Source organism: Zingiber officinale, chromosome 5B (assembly GCF_018446385.1).
Source record: "Zingiber officinale cultivar Zhangliang chromosome 5B, Zo_v1.1, whole genome shotgun sequence".
Lineage (NCBI taxonomy): Eukaryota > Viridiplantae > Streptophyta > Magnoliopsida > Zingiberales > Zingiberaceae > Zingiber > Zingiber officinale.
This window is the reverse complement of record NC_055995.1, coordinates 6,400,121-6,425,854: the sequence shown is the minus strand read 5'-3', so window position 1 is coordinate 6,425,854 and position 25,734 is coordinate 6,400,121. Positions and strand designations below refer to the sequence as shown.

The 25,734-nt window shown below is 38.9% G+C and overlaps 1 protein-coding gene and 1 long non-coding RNA gene across 2 annotated transcripts; one reads left to right on the top strand and one right to left on the bottom strand.

Moving 5' to 3' along the window:
• Positions 1–17,076: 17,076 nt before the first annotated feature.
• Positions 17,077–19,292, bottom strand: LOC121984014 (fasciclin-like arabinogalactan protein 16). The gene is made up of 2 exons (XM_042536766.1): positions 17,845–19,292; positions 17,077–17,387 (listed from the first exon to the last, which is right to left on the bottom strand). Exons 1-2 carry the CDS (start codon positions 19,211–19,213, stop codon positions 17,314–17,316), a joined length of 1,443 nt encoding a protein of 480 aa, XP_042392700.1. The 5' UTR covers positions 19,214–19,292; the 3' UTR covers positions 17,077–17,313.
• A 4,532-nt stretch (positions 19,293–23,824) lies between these two features.
• LOC121984046 lies at positions 23,825–25,675 on the top strand. Its single transcript, XR_006112762.1, has 5 exons — positions 23,825–24,041; positions 24,966–25,039; positions 25,112–25,227; positions 25,315–25,403; positions 25,516–25,675. It is a non-coding gene; the product is annotated as an uncharacterized LOC121984046 (long non-coding RNA).
• The last annotated feature ends 59 nt before the right edge of the window (positions 25,676–25,734 follow it).

Sequence of the window (25,734 nt, the reverse complement as noted above, 5' to 3'; positions counted from 1 at the left end):
CTTCATACATCTGATTCCCATTCCTCCACATGCCGATCGAAAGCTTTCGGAAGGGCCTTAGTGAAAGGATCCGGGTTATCCGTGATGCAATCTTGGCGATGACAACTTCTCCTCGCTCACGATATCTCGTATCACGTGGTACTTGCGCTCTATATGTTTACTCGCCTTATGAGCTCGTGGTTCCTTCGAGTTTGCAATTCACGACTATTATCACAATAAATTGTGATGATCTTGGGCAAACCAGAATCACATCTAAGTCCATTAGAAAGTTCCCGAGCCATACCGCTTCTTTAGCGCCTCGAGGTGCTACATACTCGACTTCCATGGTTGAGTCCGAAACGCATTGCTCACTCCTCCATGAAATGGCTCCACCTCCCAAAGTAAACACATAGCCTGATGTAGACTTATCGTTATCCCTATCCGATTGGAAATCAAAATCCATGTAACCCAAATCATCCGCTTGGTAAACTAGCATATAATCCTAGTCCTCTCTGGTACTTTAATATATGCTTTACTGATAACGAATCTGTCACTCGATATCTGCTGACCATGCCCACGACAAACAGATATCGTGTCTCGTACATAGCATTGCATACATTAGGCTTCCAACAGCATAAGGAACTGCTTTCATGTCCTCTATCTCTTTTGATGTCTTTGGAGACATCTCTTTAGATAGAGCTACTCCATGTCTAAAAGGTAAGAAACCTTTCTTGGAGTCTTGCATGCTAAAACGAGCAAGGATTGTATCTATATATGAAGCTTGGGACAGACACAACATTCTTTTCTTGCGATCCCTTATAACTTTGATCCCAAGAATGTGTGCACATTCTCCTAAGTCCTTCATATCAAATTGTTTGGACAACCATACCCTTACGTCTGATAATACCTTGACATTGTTGCCAACTAACAAAATATCATCTACGTATAGTACAAGAAATACCACCACGTTTCCGTTACACTTCTTATATACACAAGACTCATCCGGACTTTGAATAAATCCATATGACTGGATTACTTCATTAAACCGGATGTTCCAAGACCTTGAAGCTTGCTTTAGTCCATAAATGGACCGATTGAGCTTGCATACTAGATGCTCTTTGCCTTTTTCAATAAATCCTTCTGGTTGCTTCATATGGATGTTCTCTTCAAGACTTCCATTAAGGAAAGCCGTCTTGACATCCATTTGCCAAATCTCATAATCCATATGAGCAAAGAATGGATAAGAGTATCCGGATAGACTTAAGCATGGCTACTTGGTGAAAAGGTTTCATCATAATCGATTCCCTCTTTCCGAGTGTACCCTTTCGCAACAAGCCTAGCTTTGAAGGTTTCTACCTTCCGTCATCCCTCTTTTCCTTTTGTAGATCCACTTGCATCCAACGGCTTTTACACCATCAGGTGGTTCTACAAGCTCCCAGACCTTATTAGAGTACATGGACTCTATTTCAGAATTCATTGCCTTTTGCCAAGATGCTGCATCTATATCTTGGAGTGCTTCGTCATATGACCGGGGATCAGGTTCATGTTTACCCGGGATCAAGTCCGAAGACTCTCCCAAAAACATGAATCTTTCAGGCTGCATTGCAACCCTCCCACTACGACGAGGCACTGTCTGTGATTGTGTATCATGTGTGACACGTGTTGCAGTCTCTTGTGGTACTTCATCTTGTACTGTTGGTACTGAAGTAGACATGTCCTCTCTAAGTTCTTCTAAAACAATTTTACTACTGGGCTTGTGATCCATTATATAGTCCTCTTCTAAAAACTGGGCATTGGTGCTAACAATGACCTTCTGGTCTTTAGGACTATAAAATAAACCACCTTTCGTTCCTTTGGGATATCCTACAAACACGCGAACTTCTGTACGAGATTCTAACTTATCAGCATCTGGTTTCAGCACATGTGCTGGACTACCCCATATCCGAATATGTCTTAGACTGGGTTTTCGCCCATTCCACAATTCTATGGGAGTAGAAGAAACTGATTTAGAAGGTACTAAGTTCAGAACGTATACTGCTGTTTCCAGAGCATATCCCCAAAACGAATTTGGTAATTCTGAATAACTCATCATTGATCTAACCATCTCCATAAGAGTCCTATTCCTTCGTTCTGCTACACCATTCTGTTGGGGTGTTCCAGGTGCAGACAATTGGGATTGAATCCTGGCCTCTGATAAGTAATTCCTAAACTCTCCTAAGAGGTATTCGCCACCACGATCTGACCGTAGTGTCTTGATACTTTTACCTAGTCGTTTCTCCACATCAGCCTTGTATTCTTTGAACTTATCAAAGCACTCGGACTTGTGGCGCATTAGGTAAATGTATCCATATCTTGAATAATCGTCTATGAAAGAGACAAAATATTCAAAACCTCCTCTTGCCTGGACAGACATAGGACCACACAAATCAGAGTGAACCAACTCTAACACTTCTTTGGCTCTATACCCCTTGGCCTTGAACGGCCTCTTGGTCATTTTACCTTCTAAGCAAGATTCACAAGTTGGAAAATTTTCCAACTCTAATGAACTTAAAAGTCCATCGGCTATAAGCCTCTGAATCCTACTTAAGTTAATATGACCAAGCCTTAGATGCCAAAGATATGCTTGGTTCATTTCCGAAGGTTCTTTTCTCTTATTAGAATTAGAAGATGAATTATAAATTTTCATGTTTTGCTTTGTGGAAGAATTTGGATTTAAAATATACAAATTGCCAACTAATGCACCGGAATAGATAATCACTTTATTTCTTTTAATAACTACATCGTTACATGAAAGAAACCGAATATCCATCTAAAAACAGTTTGGAAACCGAAATTAAATTCTTTCTAAAACTGGGTACATAAAGACAATTTCTTAAAACTAAATTTCTATTTCTACTAAAAGATAAGTAGACGCCTCCCACACAGATGCCACCTTAGTAGCATTGCCCGTGTAGATGTAATCTCCCCTTGAGATAGTCGTCGGGTTTCTGGAACCCCGCAAGGAATTGCAGACATGATCGATGGCTCCCGTATCTACACACCAGGTTTTGGTAGATAACACCGCTAAACATGTTTCAACAACTAGAGTATGAGATATACCTTTGTTTTGGTTCTTACGAGGACATCCGCCTTCCAATGTCCTGCCTGCTTGCAGATGAAGCACTTGCCCTTCGGCTTCTTCCAACTTTAAATCCCGTACTCTGAGATTTATTCACTTTCTTTGCTGAACCATTTTGTTTCTTCTTCTTCTTACCTTTCGGTTTAGAAGTAGAACCATTTTCAACATAGTGAATTTGAGCATTGTGACTAAATAACCCTTCTGCTGCTGTCAGTAGTTTCCCTAATGAATAAATCCTTTTATTCATATTATAGTTCAGTGAACCGCTCAAAACTTCTAGGTAGGGTTTGGAGGATCATATCGATCCGGGTTTCCCATCAATTTCTCCTCCAAGGATCAGATTTCGTTCGGATAAGCCATCATGTTTAGGATATGATCCTACAGAGTACCCTCTTGCATGGTGGTCGCATTATCTTTCTCATAGCTTCTTGTCTAGAAGCCCTATCCGATGACCAAAGAGTTCCTTGAGATTGTTCATAATATCATAAGTTGGTAAATCTTTATGTTGATGTTGCAATACATTTGACATTGAAGCCAAATGTAACACCGCGCCATCTCATCCGCTTTTACCCATTTCCTATGATATTCAATCTCCTCTTGGGTAGATTCACCATGGGTGCATTAGGCAATGCTCATCAAGATAAATTTATAGCTTTCAACAGTAAGAACAATGTCCGTGTTTCTTTTCCAATCTATGTAATTTGGTCCAGAAGTCTATTTTGTTGAAGTATGATGGACGGGGTTGAAAGTCATCCTAAGAATCACAAATAACTTTGGTCGAACTCTAAATTTAGAATAATATTGATTCCTCAAACAATACTATTTTAAATTAACCAACACCTTAAAACACCGTGAATTTTGTATGCCACGTTAGTGTGGACGATACAAATTCAACATTCGTAAAAGGAGGGTTTTAACCCATTAATTTTATTATCTTGTCAACCTAACTTTTGACAAATAAAATTAATAGTTGGTATTATTTGGTCACACAAATAATAGCAGTGACTCCGTTTGGGAGGATACTATTAGATGTGTCTAAGTGTACACCATTACTTGACACTAAGTCCATTAATAAGATTATGCCCCTTCCGTTGGGGAAGATCACACGCTCTTAATTAACTTCCTATAGTCATCCAAAAATGGAAGTCTGTTCTAGTGATCTGCAAACAAGCTCATCCGTTATGGAGGAAGGCACTCAGAGCCAACGCGCAAGCTTGTTTGCATCACTTACAAACCAGTAATGGAGACCATGGGATTTACTTAAAAATCCCTCTCCCACTTAGTTATTTATAAATGAGGAATTTTAACTATGCTAGCCTACTAAACTTGTAAACTAACATGCACACACAGCACAATATAAAAGCAATAAATAGAAAATCTAATTTTCAACTATTATGGCTTTTATCTTTAATTGTCCTCCGTGTGTTGTCATCCGAAGCTGCTGCCATATTTGGCCACCGCCACCGGGTCTATCTGTCGCATCCATCTTGCTCCGAGTTCCGCTGCGCCTCTGGTCCTTAGAAGGTTCCACGCTTTGCAAGATTCGATCCGCGACATAAATAGAATTTTACATTTTGATCCTATATTCCATAAAAGGAATGTACATGTATCTAGATCAAAATAAAATCCTAATAAAACTAAATACAGCTCCTGTTGTATTTAATACAATCATGCACACACATATAAATTGCCCTTGACATGTCCAAGGGTCCAATCACACACATAATTAACTAAAAGCCATAATAGTTGGATCCTACATCCACAAAGTTAGCACATCCTACTATTATCCTGCCTAAATTATGTATGACATGTGCATAATTAAACTAAATACCAAATACACAGAGGCAAAACCCTAGCTCTGATACCAATTGTTGGTTGCTACTCGGAAAGCCTATAGGTTCCACTGTACAAAAATTTTGTACAAAGATCTGAACCTTTTCCTAGCTACCATGTGTTCTTTTAAATTAAATTTTGGATCTCCTGCGGAACTTAACACGTTTGATCCAAAACTTAATCTATTTGTTCTTTTAGGTTTTGACTTGGATCTCCTGCGGAACTTAACACGTTCGACCCAAGTCTCCTTAAGTTATTAATTCCATTAAATATTAATTTCCATAAAAGGTTCCCAGTACTGACGTGGCGAGGCACATGGCCTTCTTGGATATGGGAGCAACCACCACCGACTAGACAAAACCTTTAATAGAAAGCTAATATTTAATTTCCTAAAATAACTTTAGGTTAACCAAAGAGAACAATCAAATCACAAGGAAAAGAAAGAAACAAAAGAACACAACTTCGAAAAAACATATTCCAAACACTAGAACGTAAGCCTCTTGTATTTGGTATTATTTCCATAAATAACTAGCATGATGCGGAAATAGAAATTACTAGTTATACCTTGTAGAAAAAACCTCTTGATCTTCTACCGTATTCCTCTTCTAACCTCGGACGTTGTGTGGGCAACGGTCTTCCAAGATGAGAAACCACCAACCACCTTCTTCTCCTCCAAGCAAGGTTCGGCCACAAAAGGAAACTTCACCAAGGAGGAAAACAAAATACTAACCAAGCTCCAAGAGATGCTAGCTTTCTCCTTCTTCTTCTTCTTCTCCGAGTAGTATCCGCCACCACAAGAACTCCAAGGGAGAGGAGAGGTTCGCCACCACAAGAGGAAGAGAGGAGAGGGTAATGGCCGCCACAACACCAAGGAAAGAGGGAGAAAACAATAGAGGTTGTGTCTTGTGAAGGCACCTCACCCTTCTTTTATATTCCTTGGCCTAGGCAAATTAGGAAATAAATTTTCCTTAATTTCCTTGACATGATTTAATTGAGAGAAATAAAATAAAATTTCCCCAATTAATTTGTGATGGCCGGCCACATCATTGGAAGGCAAATAGGACAAGTTTCAATCAACAATTAAAACTTCCTAATTTGTTTCCGGAAATTTTAAAAAATAAAATTTCTCTTTAAAATCTCTTCATGGTTAATAAAAGGAAATATCTATAATTTTAATTTTATTAACATGTGAATAATTTTAAAGAGAAAATAAAACATCTCTCCAATCTACAAATAAGGAAAGAGATCTAATCTCTTTCTTTAATCTTTTGTAGATTTTTATAAGAGAGATATTTTAATTTTAATTCTCTTTAAAATATATCTTCCACATAATAATAAAAATTAAAATTAAATTTCTTTTTTAATTTTATTTGGCCGGCCCTACTAGCTTGGGTTCAAGCTAGGGCCGGCCACCCAAAATCATACCTAGGCCGGCCCTAGCTTGATTCCCAAGCTAGCTTGGCCGGCCCCCTTGGGTGGGTGTAGAAGGTGGGTATAGGTGGGTATAGTACTCTATAAATAAGAGGCTACGATAGGGACCAGAGGAGGAATTGGTTTTGGTCTCCCGATAAAATTACATCCCGTGTTCGCCCAACACACAACTTAATTTTATCAATGATAATTCATTCCACTAGAGAACTATCATTGAACTACCGCACCAATCCCAAATTACATTTTGGGCTCCTTCTTATTATGAGTGTGTTAGTCTCCGTGTTTAAGATATCGAATGTCCACTAATTAAGTGAGTTACTGACAACTCATTTAATTAATATCTAAGTCCAAGAGTAGTACCACTCAACCTTATTATCATGTCGGACTAAGTCCACCTGCAGGGTTTAACATGACAATCTTTATGAGCTCCTCTTGAGGACATTATCAACCTAGTATCACTAGGACACAGTTTCCTTCTATAATCAACAACACACACTATGAGTGATACCATTTCCCAATTTATCGGGTTTATTGATTCATCGAACTAAATCTCACCCATTGATAAATTAAAGAAATAAATATCAAACATATGTGCTTGTTATTATATTAGGATTAAGAGCACACACTTCCATAATGACTAAGGTCTTTGTTCCTTTATAAAGTCAGTATAAAAGGAACGACCTCAAATGATCCTACTCAATACACTCTGAGTGTATTAGTGTAATTATATAGTCAAGATAAACTAATACCTAATTACACTACGACTTTCTAATGGTTTGTTCCTTTCCATTCTGGTCGTGAGCTACTGTTTATAATTTATAAGGTACCGATAACATCATCTTCTGTATGTGACACCACATACTATGTTATCTACAATATAAATTAAATGAACAACTACAAACAAATGTATATAATTAGACCAAATGTGATTCTTTATTCATAATGAATGTTTACAAAGCTTAGGCTCTCAGTATACACTCCAACATAGAGAACGGGCTACCGAGCCCTCTCTGACCTAGTCCGGAGAACGAGCTACCGAGCCCTCTCCGACTTCCACGTTCGGTCCAGAGAACGAGCTACCGAGCCCTCTCTGACTTAGTCCGGAGAACAAGATACCGAGCCCTCTCCGACTTCATCCGATCCAGAGAATGAGCTCCCGAGCCCTCTCTGACCTAGTCCGGAGAACGAGCTACCGAGCCCTCTCCGACTTCCACGTCCGGTCTAGAGAACGAGCTCCCGAGCCCTCTCTGACCTAGTCCGGAGAACGAGCTACCGATCCCTCTCCGACTTCCTCATCTGGTCCAAAGAACGAGCTCCCGAGCCCTCTCTGACCTAGTTCGGAGAACGAGCTGCCGAGCCCTCTCCGACTTCGTCTGGTCCAGAGAACGAGCTCCCGAGCCCTCTCTGACCTGGACCGGAGAACGAGCTGCCGAGCCCTCTCCGACTTCCCATGCCAAGCTTCCATACTTTGGACTTTTCCCGTGCCAAGCTCCCTGCTTGGACTTTTCCGTGCCAAGTTTCCATACTTGGACTTTTCCCGTGCCAAGCTCCCTGCTTGGACTTTTCCGTGCCAAGTCTCCATACTTGGACTTTACCGAATCAAGTCAACTCAAGTCGGGTCAACCAGGTCAACCTTGACCAAAGGTTGCACCCACAATCTCCCAAGTTTGTATTCTTGTCAAACATCAAGATACAACTTTTCTATTCTCGTCAAACATTAAAATACACCTCGAGTCAGGTCAACTCGAGTCGGGTCAACCAGGTCAACCTTGACCTAAGGTTGCACCAACAGGTAAGTCCTGGTATGACTTGGCAAGGAATACCCGACAACTAGGATGAGCCCGAAGGAAGCTCCTGAAGGCAAGGCGTGAAGGATGGGGAGATATCCAAGGGACGCAAGGCTAATGGAGGAGGCTAGAAGGCTAGTTCGAGGTTGGTCGGGTGTGGCCAAATGCTAGGCATGGAGACTCAACAGGTCATGGTTGACCGGAAGTTGGGTTTGGGACTTTGGACTTGAGTTTGAGTCAAGTTCAGAGTGTTCAATCGATCGGGCGATCGATTGAACAGGGTCCAAATCGATCGGTCGATCGATTTGGACTGTGTTGTGATTGTGGGAAGGCCTAATCGATCGGTCGATCGATTGGGATATGAGATCGCAAACACAGAGACTTTCCTAATCGATCGAGTGATCTGTTGGGAGCTGCTAATCGATCGGTCGATTGATTGAGTAGCAAAAGCTCTCACGCGGACGCGAGAGCACAGAAAGGCGCTGAATCGATCGAGCGATCGATTCAGGCAGTCCCAATCAATCGGTCGATCGATTGGGAAGTGACCATCACGATGGATGGCTGCGATGGAGCGGTGCTGACGTGGCAATCGATTGAGGTTGATTTCAATCGATTGGAGGCACTGTATATAGCTTGGGCGGAGCGTTTTCTTCGCCAGATCTATGCAATCTTCTCCTGCGAGCTTACAACGATCTTCACAGCGATTTCTCCAGCACTCACACCAGTTCTTGAAAGCACTTGAGGAGCATCTTCAAGGTTCAAGAGGCAACAATAAGTAGTAAGAAGAAAGGTGTATTCACTTGTATTCTTAGAGTTTCTTGTATTTGTGTTTGTGTTGTGTGTGAGTTTGTATGAGGCTTCTCCGCCTCCGGCTGCGACCGAGAAGGAGGTTTTCATTAGTGGAGATAACGTATCGTGTGTGGATCCATGGATTAGTCACCTCTTCTTGAGGTGGATACCAAGTAAATCCTAGGTGTTAGCATTGTGAGTGTTTGTCTTTGAGTATTCCGCTGCACAACAACAAGACGAAGCAAACCGACGCAAGCGTGATGAAATGTTATTCACCCTCCCTCTTTGATCACACATGACCTAACTTAACTTGTTGATCATACCAAAATAACCTTGGGTTTCAACAATCTCCCCCTTTTTGATGTGAGCAACCCAAGTTAAGCTAGGGTAAATAGACATAAAGATAAACTAACTAATTTTACAATTAAGTGCAAAAAGATAGAAAATTTAAATTTTGGTGGTTTACCTCCCCCTAGACTTATACTTTTCCTTCTTCCTCTTTGTTCACAAAAAAAAATGGGGTTCAAAGAAAAAAAACTCTAAGGGAAAAATTTGTAACTTTGAAAAAATTTTGCAATAATTTTCAACGAAAAAATGTTCTAAGTTAAAAGATTTCTAAGTAAAACTTTATGTAAGAAAATTCTCTAGGTAAAGCTTTAAGTAAGAGAATTTAGAAAAAAATTCTGACTTAGGAAATTTTGCAAAAATTTTGAAAATTTTCTAAGTAAAAGTTTAAGCAGAAATTTCTAATTTCAGAAGAACTTTTAACTTATTTTTCTAAGTAAAAGTTTTACGCAAAAAAATTTCTAAAAAAAATATTTAAAAGACTTTTTAAAGCATTATTAAATTTCAATCTTAATGTTTTATCAAAAAGTTAATTAAACATTTTATTTCAATATTTTGGCTTCCAGGTCATGGCGAGACACTAGTTCTTTTTAGTTATTGGAGCAACAACCACTTCCTTAGACAAAGTCTCATAAAGAAACTGATTATTTAATTTTCTTACTAAAAATGCTAAGTCTAAGTTTGTAATTTTGATCAAATTCTCTAATATTATGATATTTAAAATTTCATTTTAGTTTATCATAATTTCTCAAATCATAATTTTTCAAATTAAAAAATATTGAGTATGCAGAAAATTGTATCATTTCCTTTATCATGTTATTTTCTATTGTTAGTTTGTCGAAATTCTTTGATCGACAAGCTGTTGCATGAGTTTCCTTTAACCCACTATTCTTTAATAATTTTTTGATTTTTAATTCGCAAAATCCTTTTGATAAAATAATTTCTGATTTGCAAAAAACTTTTGATAATTTATTGATCAAATTAAGCAATTGGTCAAGAGGTGAAGACCATACCTGACTTACTTTTCGGTTGTTGATTCTCCCCCTGTTGGGCTGCTTTCTCCCAACGTTGCTCCCCCTTCATCGATGCTCTCGATGCTTTTTGAGGAAGAGCTGATTGCATCTTCTAGTAGATACTCGGCGGTGAGTGATGTTCCGACAATTTCCTTTATCTCGGATTCTTCCGACGATGGTTTGGTATCCATCGTGGAGTTGGATTCGACTTCAAGTGGCTCTTCATAGAGCTTCAAGAACTTTTTTCAAAGTTCTTTTGCACTTTTATATTTTCCGACTCTATCGAGATCCTGGGCAGGTAGTACGCTCAAAAGGCAAGACTCAGCCTTACCGTTTGTTATGAATTCGTCACGCTGCTCGTCAGTCCATTGATGCTCCTCAAGTTCTTCTCCTTCTTTGCTTTTGGGCATATCAAAGCCATAGGTCATTATTAATAACAAATTAAAATTAGTTTTAAAATAAACCTCCATCCGTCGCTTCCAAAAGGCAAACTCCCCCTCGAACGTGTTGGTGCAATATTCCCTAGGTCAAGGTTGACCTAGTTGCCTGAGCTTGAATTGGTCCAAGCTCAAGTCTTGATGTTTGAGTTTTAATGTTTGACAATACATGAAGACAAGACATGGAGATTGCAGGTGCAATTGTTCACGTGGGAAGATTGTGAAGGAAAGTCAAGTAGGTCAAGGGTGACTGGATACTTGACTGGAAAATCCTGGTGAGTGAAGCCAGGTGAAAGTCCTAGTGAGTGAAGCTAGGCAGAAGAGAAATCCTGGTGAGTGAAGCCAGGTGAAAAACCTAGTGAGTGAAGCTAGGCAGAAGGGAAATCCTGGTGAGTGAAGCCAGGTGAAAGTCCTAGTGAGTGAAGCTAGGCAGAAGAGAAATCATGGTGAGTGAAGCCAGGTGAAAGTCCTAGTGAGTGAAGTTAGGCAGAAGAGAAATCCTGGTAAGTGAAGCCAGGTGAAAGACCTAGTGAGTAAAACTAGGCAGAAGGGAAATCCTGGTGAGTGAAGCCAGGTGAAAGTCCTAGTGAGTGAAGCTAGGCAGAAAGGAAGTCCTGGTGAGTGAAGCCAGGCAAGGAAAATCCAGATGGATCAAGGATGATCGGACATCTGGTGTTGGGAAGTCCAAGTAGGTCAAAGGGATTGACCGGATACTTGGCACAAGGAAATCCAGATGGGTCAAGGTTGACCAGACATCTGGTGGAAATCCAAGTGGGTCAAAGGGATTGACCGGACGCTTGGTATGGGAGTCCTAACAGGTCAAGGGTGACCAGATGCTAGGCATGATGTACCAACAGGTCATGGTTGACCGGATGTTGGTTTGAGGGACGTTTGGACTTGATTTGGCAAGTCTTACATGGGCTGGATCGATCAACCGATCGATTGGCTCATGCCCAATCGATCGGTCGATCGATTGGGAGAGTCCCCGCGATAAGTCTTCTCCCAATTGATCAGTGGATCGATTGGGGAGAAGTGTCGCGCGAACAGAAAACCTCCCAATCGATCAGTCGATCGATTGGGAGCCTTCAATCGATCAGCCGATCGATTAGGAGGTGCGATTCGCACAATAAGCCCTGGATCGATCAGCCGATCGATCCAGGCAATTCCCGAGAGTACAGAGGCGCTCTGGATCGATCGACCAATCGATCCAAAGTCTCCCCGATCGATTGGGAGCAATCCGATCGATTGGGAGCAATTCAATCGATCGGGATTTGACCGTTGGCGCAGCATAAAGCCGTTGGCGTGCGATTCCTTCGACACCTCTTAAACTGTTCACTCCCGATCTACACAATGATCTTAGAGGGTTTTTCTCCAGAGCTCACCGCCAGTTCTTGAAGCTTCTTGGAGAAGTGTTTCCAAGGTCAAGAGGCATCCCAAGCAAGAGGAAGAAGCTAGCTAGGGTGTATCGTACACGATCTTGTAAGATTTACTTGTATTTGCTTCTTCTTCTCTTCTTGTTTGTTGTGTGAGTTTGTAAAGGCTTCTCCGCCTTCGGTAGTTACCGTAAAGGAGTGTATTCATAGTGGAGAGTGCTCGTGTGTGTGGATCCTTGGATTAGTCACCTCATCTTGAGGTGGATACCAAGTAAATCCTTTTGTTAGCGTTGTATGTGTTGTTTCTTGTATTTCTGCTGCATATCTTTGAAGAAACAAGCAACGACAACCAAGAGGAGCGCGCCGAGCTATTCACCCCCCTCTAGCTATATAATTGGTCCCAACAGAACGTTGGTGGGTAGATGTTCATTCCGACCATCTCGTTGTTTCAGTCAGCGGTTAGTCCTCCTGAGGCGTCCTGACTCTGATACCACATGTTAGACCGTTGGGTCGGCTAAAAGGGGGTTGAATAGCTTGCAAAATTAAAAAGATAATCCTTCTCGACTTTTCAACAGAATAACACTTGCATAAAATAATTGAACAAATAAAACAGAAAAGAAATAGGCACACAGGGATTTACTTGGTTACAACCGGGGAGGTTGTTAATCCAAGGAAAGTGTCGCACTAACTATCTCCTTCAGGCGGAAAAGTCTCTTACAGCAATGAAACGCATAAAGAAAGAAGCTAAACTCTAAATGAAAGCTTACAAGTGTTGGAAATGAATTTCTTGAGTTATTTTTAAAAAGCTTCTGGACTAAGGCTGTATTTATAGCCTTGGTCGGGGTGCCCCGAAGGGATTTCGGCGCCCTGGGGGGATAAAACTTTATCCCCAATGCAACGGATCGCGCTTGACACGATCCGGTCAAAAATCAACCTCCGGGCGCCCGGAATGGTTCCGGGCACCCGGACGGTCCGGGCCTTCTGCTCCGGTGCTGCTCGCCTCGGTCCGGGTCTTCTGCTCCGGCTCCGCTTGCTTAGGTGATCTCTGCCATCCAGAATAGGGCTCACCCGAACCCAACTTCCGGTCTTCTCGAGCAGGCTTCCGCTCCAGCTTCTCGCCCCTCGGAATCATCGTGTGCTTCCTTCTCATCCACCAGCATACTCAGTCGCAGTCTTCGTCCCTCGGCCGCACCCCGTGCCGAATTTCTCGCTAGCTGCTTCTCTTGCTCCCCGAGCAGTCTTACGCTCCGACTTCTCGTCCCTCGGAACCACCGCACGCTTCCTTCTCGTCCGTCGATGTACACTTCCGTAGCGCCTTGTCCCTCGGATGCACCGCGTGCCATCCTTCTTGCTAGCTGTGTCTTCCGCTCGACTACCTGTGCTCCTAAGCTCCTACACACTTAGACACAAGGTTAAACACACACAGAACCTAACTTAACTTGTTGATTACACCAAAACAACCTTGGGGTTCCAACATTATCAACCCAAACTTGTTAAGTATCCAAGAACAAAAATTGGAAAGCAAAACGTCGATTTCAATATATTTGGTTTAAACAATTTCCTTGGCTAAAATATTCACCTTAAAAGGACAAATTTCCATGTTTTCTTTTTGAGAATACAAGTAATCCAATGACTCGTGCTGCACTTGTTTCTGAAGGGTTTAACAGTTGGAAGAGAGTTAATGATGGAGAAAAATGTGCATTTCTTATTCATGTTGGTCCATTGTCTTCATCACATAATAGATGTGTGAAATGTGTTCAGGATTTAATGAAACCAAAGCAAAATATTGACAAAGTGATAAATGCTCAATCTATGGAAGAAATTATAAAGAATAGGTTGCATCTAAAGGCAACAATTGAAGGTTTATTATGCTTGCAACTCAAGGATGCTCTTTTAGAGGTCATGATGAATCAGAGAGTTCCTTAAATCGTGAAAAATTTATTGAATTGTTGAAATTTCAAGCATATTTAAATGATGAAATTGTAAAAGTTGTGTTACATAATGCCCCTCAAAATGCTAAATACACTTCTCCGCAAATTCAATAGGAAATATTGCATATTCTTGCTAATAAGTGAGAACAATGATTTGAGATGAATTGGGGGATGCCAAGTTTTGTATTCTTGTTGATGAAGCTCAAAATGAATCTAAAAAAAAAAAGCAAATGGCTCTTATTTTCATATTTGTTAATAATTCTGGTTTTTTGGTGGAACATTTCTTTGAGATTTTGAGTGTTGAGGGCACAACATCGGCAAACCTTAGTAAATCAATTTCTGACATCTTTGTTCAACACAATATTCAAATCCACAACATGAGGGGACAAGAGTATGATGGTGCAAGTAATATGCATGGTGAATGAAATTGGCTTCAAGCGCTATTTCTTAGAGATTGTCCATATGTCTATTATGTACATTGTTTTGCTCATCGTTTACACTTAACATTGGTTGCAATTGCTAAGGATGTGCCTTCTATTTGACAATTCTTTTATTATTTGACTTCCATTGTAAACTTTGTCACCTCATCTCCTAAACATCTTAGTGATTTACAATTTGCTCAACAAGAAGAGATTGCATATATGTTGGCTATTGGTGAGTGTGAGTTTGGCACAGGAGCTAATCAAATTGGTACATTACATAGACTCGGTGCTACTCGTTGGAGCTCTCATTATGATTCTGTTAGAAACTTGATAGACATGTATGCAACAACTTGTAAGATCCTTAAAAATCTCAGTAAAAATAGGCCAAATGGTACAATACGTGGGGAAGCTTGTGGTTTATGCAACATAATTATGAGTTTTGAATTTGTATTTGTGTTATTTTTTATAGACAATATCTTAGAAATCACTGACATTCTTTGTCAATCTCTATAAAATAAATCACAAGACATTGTGAATGCTTTAAAATTTATCTCAACCACAAAAGTCATCCTTCTAAAATTTAGAGAAGATGGTTGGGATAAATTTTTTGAGAATGTAAAGACTTTTTGTGAACGACATAATATCGAGATGCCTGATATGAACTGTGGTTATAAAGTTAATTGTTATTGTCAACAATGGGATCATGTCACGGTTGAGCATCATTATCACTATGATATTTTTAATGCTGCAATAGATTTTCAAGTGATAGAACTAAATTGTAGGTTTAGTGAGGCAACAATGGAACTTCTCACTCTTTGTTCAGCTTTGGATCCTACTGATTCATTTACAAAATTTAATGTTGGTGACATTTGCAAGCTTGCATCAAAATTTTATCCGGCTGATTTTATTCAACAAAAAATTCATGTTTTGAGAGCTGAATTGGAACACTATCAACTTGACATAGTTTGTGATCGTGAGTTTCAATAAATTTCTACTCTCTTTGCATTATATAGATAAATGCTTGTGACCCAAAAGGCTGAAAGTTATGTTATGATTTAGAGATCGATTCATTTTGTATTGACTTTTCATGTATCAACTGCAACGACAGAGAGAGCCTTTTCATCTATGAAATTTCTCAAAACGACATGTCGCAACAAGATGGATGATGATTTACTTTCCGATTACATGATTCTCTATATAGAATGATAATTGTTTGAGAAAATAGACTTGGAATCAGTAATAGATGAGTTTTATACTCTAAAATCTCATCAAACACAGCTTAGGTAGATGTTGAAGTATTTTGTATGAAATTTGAACTATATAAAAGGATATTGGTATATAAATGTTATATGTTTGTTAAATATTCAGTATACATGTATGCTTTATTATTGTCGTAATTTAATCCAAGGCATTTGAAGACCCTGGCTATGCCATTGGATGCAATGATAAAATTATTATTATATGATCTAGAGGTACAGATTCGAGTAGCAGATATAGTCACTGGCATTTTTATAAATTTTAATTTTGATAAATTATTAATTAAATTTATTTATCTAAAAATATTTAACTATTAAACATTTATTAAAAAACGTACATAATAATTTGCAGCAAAGACACGATAATAAGAATATAAATCAGATAATGAAGAAGATGAAAAAAAAAATGAAAAAAATAAATTTAAAGAGAAATACTAGCGTAATATTAAATATGTTTTTGACTTTTAAAAATATTTTTATAAAAAAATTCAATTACTAATAAGTTTAATCAAATAAATATTCTAAATTTATTAATCAAATTTAATTTTCGTAGATAAATTAAATTTTTATCAATAAAAATTAAAACTTATCCATTAAATTTTAATAAAAAAATAAAAATAAATTACCAAAAAAATACAGTAAAAAATTAAAATTATCAATTAAATATAGTAAAAAAATAAAAAATGATCAAATTTAACTTTAATCTATAAAAAATTAAAAATTATTAGTCAAATATAAAAAATAAAAATTATAAACCAAATATAATTTACCTAGTAAAAAATTGAATTAGATGAAAATAAAACTCAAATAAAATTTATTTTAGTCATAATTTTAAATATTTAATATCCAAATTCAATATATATATTTGATGAGCCCCAATCTAATAGGAGTACTAATCCCAATATATTCCAGTGTATATTTATCATGGTCTTATTTTCATTACCTAATTGAAATACTTTTATTGATATATTTTAGTAGATTTTTTTCAATAATCATAACTCTAACTTTCTTTATAATATTCTCATTTATTATCTAATCCAAAATTCCACTTCCAGTATTCTTCATTTCAATAATACTTAAAACATCTCAATAAACTTCTCTTCATTTCAATAATACTTAAAACATCTCAATAAACTTCTCGATATTTAAAGCTCTTAATTATATATAATTCATCATCTACTATTTATGAATTATCTATTAAGTCATTACTTATTACACTTAAACTTTTATATTATATATTTTAATTTATTAAATTATAATATTTTTATACATCCACTGGAATATTCATCCTAGAGAGTAAAATAACAAGAACGAGTTTCACATTTCATACCTAAACCAACACAAATAAATAAGAAAATGAAATTTAAAAGGAATTATGTGGAATTGACTTTGTAGTAAAACAAATATGGATGACAACAGAAGCAAAACAAAACAAAACAAAAAATGGCTTCCTTTACATGTTCTTGAATCTCAGGCATCACTATTTTCACTAGTATGAACATTACAAACACTCAACTTCATCACCTCACCAAGAACATGTTTATTGACTGTTGAATGGATGGGGTCTATAGATTCTCCGTTTAGATTTTCCCCCCTCCTTTATTGGCATGTGGCAAAGCGAGAACGTTGACCCAAAGCCCCAAGCAAATTGCATCCAACTTCCAATAATTTCCCTGCATTGACTCAATGCAAACAACTTAATGGTGCACGTTATGTAAAATAAACAGAAAAATTCATCCACCAACTCGGCTAAAACCATGTTGTAAAGGAAAAAATGAATCACAGAGGTGTTTTCTATTGCAACCAGAAGAATACAAATGCATATGCTGAACAATTGAAATGGTCGAGAATTAGAGATGAAAATCTCTACTTTTGCATCTAATAAAAGGGAGGAATAGAAGATAGATCGGAGAGGCACGCAAGAAAGACAAATAGTAATCGTTCACAAAAAAGCATAAATCCCTACCGACAGTTCGTTCACATGATGAGCTAATGTGCAAGTTATTGACTAAGTATAGTTGGTGAGTTCGTATGATGACAAACGATGTAAAAAAAAGGAATCTTGCCGGAATGTGCCAACGAGAGATATCGTAATCCGATGAAGGGTTTGAAGAAGAGAATGGTGGTTACCTCTTCTGAGCTTGGCTTTGAGCTTTGACTTGGACTTGACCTGAGCGATCTCAGCCTTGCGGGCGGACGGGGAGAGGGAAGTGGCGGGCGGCGCTTCCTCGTCGGGTGGGAAGAGGACGGCGTCGATGCCCTGGACGGAGATACGGCCGTCGGTGTAGATATCTGGGTCGAATAGATAGGCGGATCCCTCACCGGCGCCAAATTTGACGGAGCCGTCGGCCTCCCGTGCCACCACCTTGTGCGGCAACCGCAACGTGTCGTAACGCACCTTGCCGAACCGTCGAACGGCGTTGTACATGCTCTCCTCCGTTTGGTACTCCGGGATAAGGTGGTAGTACATGATGGCTTCCGGAGCCCCTGGCTCGCTGAGTTGATCCGCCGTCAGCCGCCCCATGGCGTCGTCATTGGGCGCCAGCACCGTCAGCACGTAGCCCTCTGACACCAGCCGACCCATCTCCGTCGCGAGCGACGTAAGATTAACCAGTATGTCAGCGAACTCGTTGTAGCCTCCGTAAAGGAGAAGAGTCTGGATGAAGTCCTTTACTTGGCTTTCCCCGTCGAACCAATGCTTGCCAGAGCCAGGACCCGGCGCGGGGGCGGGCGCTAGCGATGGTCCTGGGGCCAAGGCATCGTAGATTGGGAGCACAGGCGGGGCGCCCGGGGGGACGGGAGGCGCCGGCTTCTTCAGGCGATGAGTGCGGGGATCCACCTCAGGCGCGCCCCTGGGAAGCACGGCTGAAATGGCCGCAAGGCTGCGTCGGCGATTGAAGTCCTCCTGCACAGATCTAGGCACCAGCAGCCGCTCGATGCCGTGAATCACACCATCGGGACGGATCACAGCGTCCGGATGCACCACGGCAGCGAGGCCAACCTTGTTATCCTCCAGATGGAGGTGATCGCCGGCAAGAGTGGGGTGGCGCGCCTGAGGCCAGCCGCCGGAACCGATTCGAGCGGGGACGACGTGGTAGAGGAGCAGAGTCTGAAGAGAGCGGAGGTTCCGTGGCTCCAGGAGGAAGCGCTTGAACTCGGGATCAAGGTCGCGCTCGAGCGCCTCGTTGCGGGGGGCGAAGATGGTGAGGTTGTGTCGACCGACGGCGGCCTCCAGGGACGGGAGAAGGAGGGCCTTCTCCACCAGTTCTGCCAGCTCGGTGTAGTGAGAGTCGAGGAGGGCGACGAGGACCGAGTTGGAGTTAATCTGCCCAGCGGAAGTCGCCGCGGTGGCCAATGCGGTCGCAGAAGAGTCTGATCCAGGCATTGCCAGTGATGAAGAGGAGGAAGTTGATGCAGAGACAGAAACGGAGAAAGCGACGGCGGAGAATACAAAAACGAGGAGGAGATCAGTAGCGCCGCCCAGGGAAGGAAGATCCATGGCGACGCGGGCGGTGGCGGAAACCCCTTTCCCTCTTCTTTTCCTGGTGGAGAACGAGAAAGAATTAGATAGAACGCGGGGAATCAAGATGACGTGGTGCGACGTTGGGCAGTAAGCACACCAATCCACGTGGTGTAAGGAGACACACACCGCCAGGCTGTTGCCTGGTTACGAAAGCGGCCCACAGCTGGTGAGTAGGTCCCGTGACCTTAACTCGTCCGCAGGAGCAAAAACCTCCGGCGCCTAAAGTACTCAAAAGACAAAAACACCCTCTCATTTAAAGACCATATCAATATACATTATGGGCACAATAGTAAAACTAATAATTGCGGTAACATCACCTGTGAGCTGCATGCAGGGAAGGCAAGATGAGGTGTCGGTGTTGCTGCAAGCGGTAACTTCACCTTCCTCCTCCGGCTTTGCTTGGTTTTAGTGCGAAGTATCTGTTTATTTATTATTTTTCTCACAGATATAAAAAATCATTTTTTAATCCTTTATAATGCAAATCAAATCATAAGTTTCCTTTGTGGAATTAGTGGCCATTCTATTTATTTTTTATTTTAAATATTTTATTTTTGGGAGAATTAAGTTAAATAATGCCGGACAAGGACGGGTGGGCATCGATTAGATTATTAAAATAAGTGGGTGAAAAATAAATGTTCGCCACTCGAGAAGGGTACAACAAACGGAACGGGTAGAAGTGAGCGCGACGCACTGCCCGCCAAGCGGACGTGTCCTCGACGTCTCCGTGGGGCCCGCGACCGAAACCGGAGGTGGACTTGGGGAGCGGGGGCGACTTTTGGGTGGGATTTGTTTTCCCTATTTATTTCTCGGCCGGATTCCTTCCGCCTAAATATTAACTTACTCCCTTAACAGATACTCGCTTCTCTACCGTCGTTGTGGACTGCTGCGTGTGTGGGCCGTAGCGCGTGTTTGATTTTGTTTTATATATACCAAAAATATAAATGATGAAATAATAAATTCTTCCATAAATACGTTAAATGTCGTAGTATTTAGTCCACCGACCTTGTCAACTGCTACACTGCCTTGCCATTTATTTACTTATTAAAAATATTAAACTTCTAAAATAAATAAATAAACACGAACTAGAAGTCAATAGTTCATAAAATCAAAACTCGATGTGATAATTAAGATATGAGATATTATTAGTGGGGGCAGAAGTCAATAGTTCATGAGTCATTATTAGAGTATCCTTTGACGAGAACGTTGAGAACGAACGTATTCATCTTTTACCACAATGAGTCAATTATTAAAGTGTTCAACTATAACTGAAACTTCTGAAACTCTCTTACCTTGCAATAACTAACTAATTAATAGAGCTTTGACCTCACGGAGAGATTTACGTGGAAGATTCAACAATACATAGCTTTAAAGTTAATTAATACGTCTCCACTTTCAACTGCTTGGAAGAATCAATCAACTACTGCCTTTTCTTGGAGAAGTAAGTAAACTTTAGTAGGTTGTTAAACGCTTTAATGTTTTTGCTCTTCCAATGGGAAAAGAAGACAAACTAAATCCAACCATACAGAAATAACACAAAGATCATCAGCAACGATATTGATTAATTGCTGAAGGAGAGCAAAACTAGTTAAGGACTTCATAACGAGAGCATCAATGCTGTTCTTCGCTGTCGATACTCTTCGTTGTTCGACGACGGCTCGACCACGTCGGAGGCAAACCTCACCCTCTTCTTCCTCCTCCGCTGCTCCTCGCTGCTCACCCTACTGCGTACACAGCCTGCAGACAAAAGTTCGACGATCAGAGAGTTTTTTCTCATGAATTTAATCGAGGGAAAGACCGTACGTACCGATTTCCGACTCGAGTTTCTTGATGATGTCGGAGGCGAGACGTTTGTGGAGCTGGAGAGAGACGAGGGCGACGCTGCCGGAGACGGCGACGACCGCCATGAGTCCCATGCAATTGGAGCCATCCATCTCCTTCCTTTAATTTCTTCGGAGCTGCTGCTGCTGCGCGCGGCTACTGCCTTCAATTCTTTAATTAATTATCTCCTTGGACCTTTTATATATATATAGAGAGAGAGAGAAAAAGGCAGATTTAGATTTGGCTATGGAATTTGGAGGAGGGGAAGAGAATACAGAGGAGGATAAATATATAGCAAAGGATCAAAGATGGCTAAGTATGGATACGAATTTATCGAATTGTTTTTGAGGACTTCGGTGACTGAAAAGGGAGAGGCTTGGTTGACTTCGCGGGAGGAGTTCCTTTGCTTTGTGGAATAGATAATGTTGACCGGATTGACTTGTTGTGATTTGACTAAGTTAGCCTCGTGGGTGTGGAAAAAGACGGCGAGGGTACACGGTTGCCGTAGGGGCAAATGAGTCAAGAAATTTGAGGCACGTGGAACATACGGGGCTCGTCTCGTTAATTCGCGGTTTTCGTCCGTTTTTTAATTAGCAATTGACTGATTACAATTGTGAAATTATCCAAAGCTGCACCTAACTTTCACATTTTTTGAGCATTTATTTTTTATTTTACCCAACGACAGCCGATTAAATTCTGTTTTTTTTTTTCCGACGCATCGGAAGTATTGATTTTTGAAATCGAGGATTATTGCGTTGCTAGTTTTTCAAGAATAAAATTCATGTTCCTCTGTTTTTTTTTTCTGTCTTGATAAATAGGATGGTGTTGGTTTTTAAAAGAGTTTATGTAATATCTAAATGATGCTAATTTTTAAAATATATTCTTTACGAAATCTTAAAATTAGATACGTCTTTTTAGAAATTTCATCATTTTAAAAGTGCACTTGATCACTTGCCACTTATTAATTGAAGCTATTTTGAAAAATAAGATTTTTTATTATTATTAGAGTATAAATAATATTCAAGTTTTCTTTTAATTTGAAAAATCTAGGTACGCATTGTTATTATAGGAAAATAATGTGTTTGGTTTGTTTGCATATTTTTATTCCATTTATTTAGAAAATTGTATTTTTTTTCATTTTTTTGAAAATGATTTTTTCGTTTTCTGTTTTCTTAGAAAATATTCTCTCTTTTTTTTAAAAAAAATGAATATGTAAAATATAAACCAAACACGTTTTCCATTTTCTCATAAAATGAAATAGAGAACAACATGAAAAATACAAACTAAACACCCCCTAAATATTTTTTGACTCACCAAACATGAACCGGGCTGGCTAATAGCTCTAACAACTAGGATGGTAAAAAGCAAAGTCGGTACCAGCTTTGAAGTGTTCAAATTTATTTTAATAAAATAATTAAGATAAGTTAAGTAAGTCAAAGTCTAAAATTAAGTTATTGAAATAATTATTCAAGTTTAATTTGATTTTTTTTTTATGAGCTTAAATTTGGTTAAGTTTGGCTTGAGTTTAATTTGTTTGGATGTTATTAAGTCTTAATTCAAATTTATTTGATTGTTTGAAATTTGTACTTATTTAATTAGTCATTGAGTTTGATAATTCAAATTTATTTGTACATTTTAAAATTTTCTTTGTTTATATAGCATGTTCAAAAAACTTTTATTAATAAATAATTTATGAACATTGTCTACTGAACATCAAGAGCATTCATATTGATAGGTGTTATAACACCTAGCTACCACCTTAACAAAAAGCATATGACTCACATGCCATATACATATTATATTAATACTTTTATTATGTTATATTTATTTTAACATTAACACTCATTATTGGTGGATTCCGCTATCTTTTTATTCATCTTTATTTTTATTATACATTAAATAAATACTATTTTAATTTTATTTATCCAATTGAAATGATTATTATTTAAAATAAGAAAACTTTTTTTATTTTAATTTAAAATTTTTAATAATTATAATAGAAAGAACATATATATTAATAAAAAAGAAAAAAAGGTAAAAGCATGAGATGTGGGACCTGTGGTTACGTTGATGAGTCACATGGACATTATTGAGCAGGAGATATGAGACTCATGTACGGATACAAAAAAAAATCAATGAACGCATTTAAGGTTGATCATTCGGTTAATGTAATATTAATTTTGTATAATTTTTTTTTAATTATTTTTTAAATAAATTTGATTAATTTAGTATTAACGGAAATATCTAATTTTTAATTTGATTTAGTTAATTTAATTTTAATAAAATTTTAATTAATTCAGTTACTTAATATTAAATCAGATTTTAGTTATTAGATTAATTTATCTACTAAATTAATCCAATACACACCCCTAAATATTCAGAGCTTTGGATGGCAGTCTCGTTCAAATATTTTCACCCATTAATTTTAACACCCACTGAATATTATAATACCCTATTAATTATTTCAATGTGAATGCTCTAATAAACTATTTATATTTATTTATTTAATTTAACCAGTTATTTAAGCTTACATTATAGTGTATTCAACAAACTGAAACAAAACTTTTGTTACCAAGTCGAATACCAACAATTCAATAGTGGGTAACAAGCTGAGTGAAGCTTAATTGTGATCCGCCCAACGTACCCTCTCTTTTATTCGATGTCAGTGGTGGGTTCCACTTTTAAATCGATTCGTTTCAAAACATGAGTTTTAGCTGCGCCCGAGGAGACTGGTATAAAACCTCACGTTTCGATCCCAAAATTGTGCCCATTTTTCCGAAACTTCCACATCCCCCGCTTCGCCCGTTTTTTCAAATCCCCCGCTTTGCCTCCCTGCGACGATCTCGTCGCCCTCTATCGCCACTTCTTCGTCGCCGCTTGCCTTCACTCGCAGCACCGACGCTGCCGATTATCTTCGCCAGTCGCCTTGCGGAAGGCAACGGAGGCTGTTGGAGCCATGAAGCGGAAGACGCCATTGGAACTTAGGGTACAGTTTGGCCAAGACCCATCTTTTGCTATTCTGCTGTACCAGTAAACTCGATCGGTGTTCCGTTACTAAAGGACATAGCTCCTTGTCGTTTTTTTATTGGTTCCTGAAGTTTTATTTACTGGAATTTCTGCTCAATGCTATCCTGTCAACAATGTAATGGTCAATCATCGATTTTTCTCTTTTTGGGATCTCATACTTTCTGCTCTAAAACTTATCTTTGTCGCTGATCATTTTATACCTATTTTATTTTTCTTAATTCATTCATTCCTAGATCCAACCATAGATCTGTAGGAGTCTGACATAAGAAAGTAGGAATCATTTGTCTTTGCAGACATGTCTATAACTTTTTAAATTAGTAGTTTCCTTCAATAGTATCAAATCACTTTCTTTTCATCTTGCGTTTTCTGTACCTCATAAGTACAAACATAGCAGTAGTTGCTTATTCTAGTTGTTCTGGTATTATGTGGATCTGATTAGTGATTTTATGCGGCCTGCTATATTTCCATTTTAACCCAGTCCACGTTTGATGGGTGATTAAGCTCTCCCTTGTGGAAATTTGAGTGTGATTCTAATTGTGCTTCTAGCAAAGTAATGAGATTTAAGACAATTGTTTCTCAATGTGATAGATTTATTAACATAATAACTTTCATTCAGGATCTGTTCGGTTAATGCTCATTTCAGACATTTATGCTTCTATAAATCACGGAGTGGACATAGATTGCTTGTATGTCTAGTATTTTGTACTTTCAGTAGCAGATAGAGAGGATGCCTATAGAGCCATATTCCATTTGAATCACATAGAGAGGACTTGACATGGATATATACATAATGAGATTTTGATGTCTATTGTAGAAAATGTGAGGTTATATATGATCTTATTGTTAGAGAAGCAGATGTTGATGAGTTTTACCAACATGACAGAGTGAACAGTTGAAGCAAAGAAATCGTCAGATAATTGAAGAAAAAATTGTGCCTACTCGTCTTGCTTCAGAAAGGTAAGGTAACAAGCAAAATTTCATACATTTTAATATTGCTTAGCTGACTGCTTGGATTAATATTGAGATCAGGAAAAGTGAACAGTTGAAGATTCAAAAATATTTTAATATTCGTGTCAATGATGTCTACCCCTATTAAGAAGTCAAGTGAAAGATGTAGAGTTTTATATGAAGATGCAATGGCCAAGGTTTGAATTATCATGCATTTGCAGTAAGTAATCAGCTCTAAAAGCTATTCTAATGAGATTACTACTTTCTTTTTCCCTCTAAAACAGGATCTTTCGAGTGTTAGTGGATTTCCTAATGTTGTTCTTAACCCTTCTGGTCCTTCTTTACAAGTCGAGGGCAAAACATCAATTTTGTGGTATTGTTGTTCTTCTTGTCGCTTAATTATCTATATTTAGTTGGTTGCCCCTATCAATTTAAAGAATTTATTAATTGAATTAATTGAAGACAAGTTCCTTCTTTAATTACAGTGAAAATGTGACTGGGTTAAATGAACTTGAAGGTGCTGATCAATCATGCACAGATAAGAGTTTTCAAGGTTTCCGGAAGATCGATAGATGTAGCCAAAATATGCTGCGTAATGTTGTTGAGCTTCATCTGGGAGATGAGACCCTTGCAACTTCTGCCAAAATTGATATGGTACATCTTCAAATTTTCTACCTTTTCTAGTTTATGCTCCAAAGCCTTGT

What these genes read in the sequence shown, in the direction of transcription:
- LOC121984014 (XM_042536766.1), bottom strand. Translation starts at nt 19,213, where the DNA reads ATGGATCTTCCTTCCCTGGGCGGCGCTACTGATCTCCTCCTCGTTTTT. An exon ending in CAAAGCCAAGCTCAGAAGAG is followed by an intron (nt 17,388 to 17,844) that starts GTAACCACCATT and finishes GAGTCAATGCAG; the next exon opens with GGAAATTATTGGAAGTTGGA.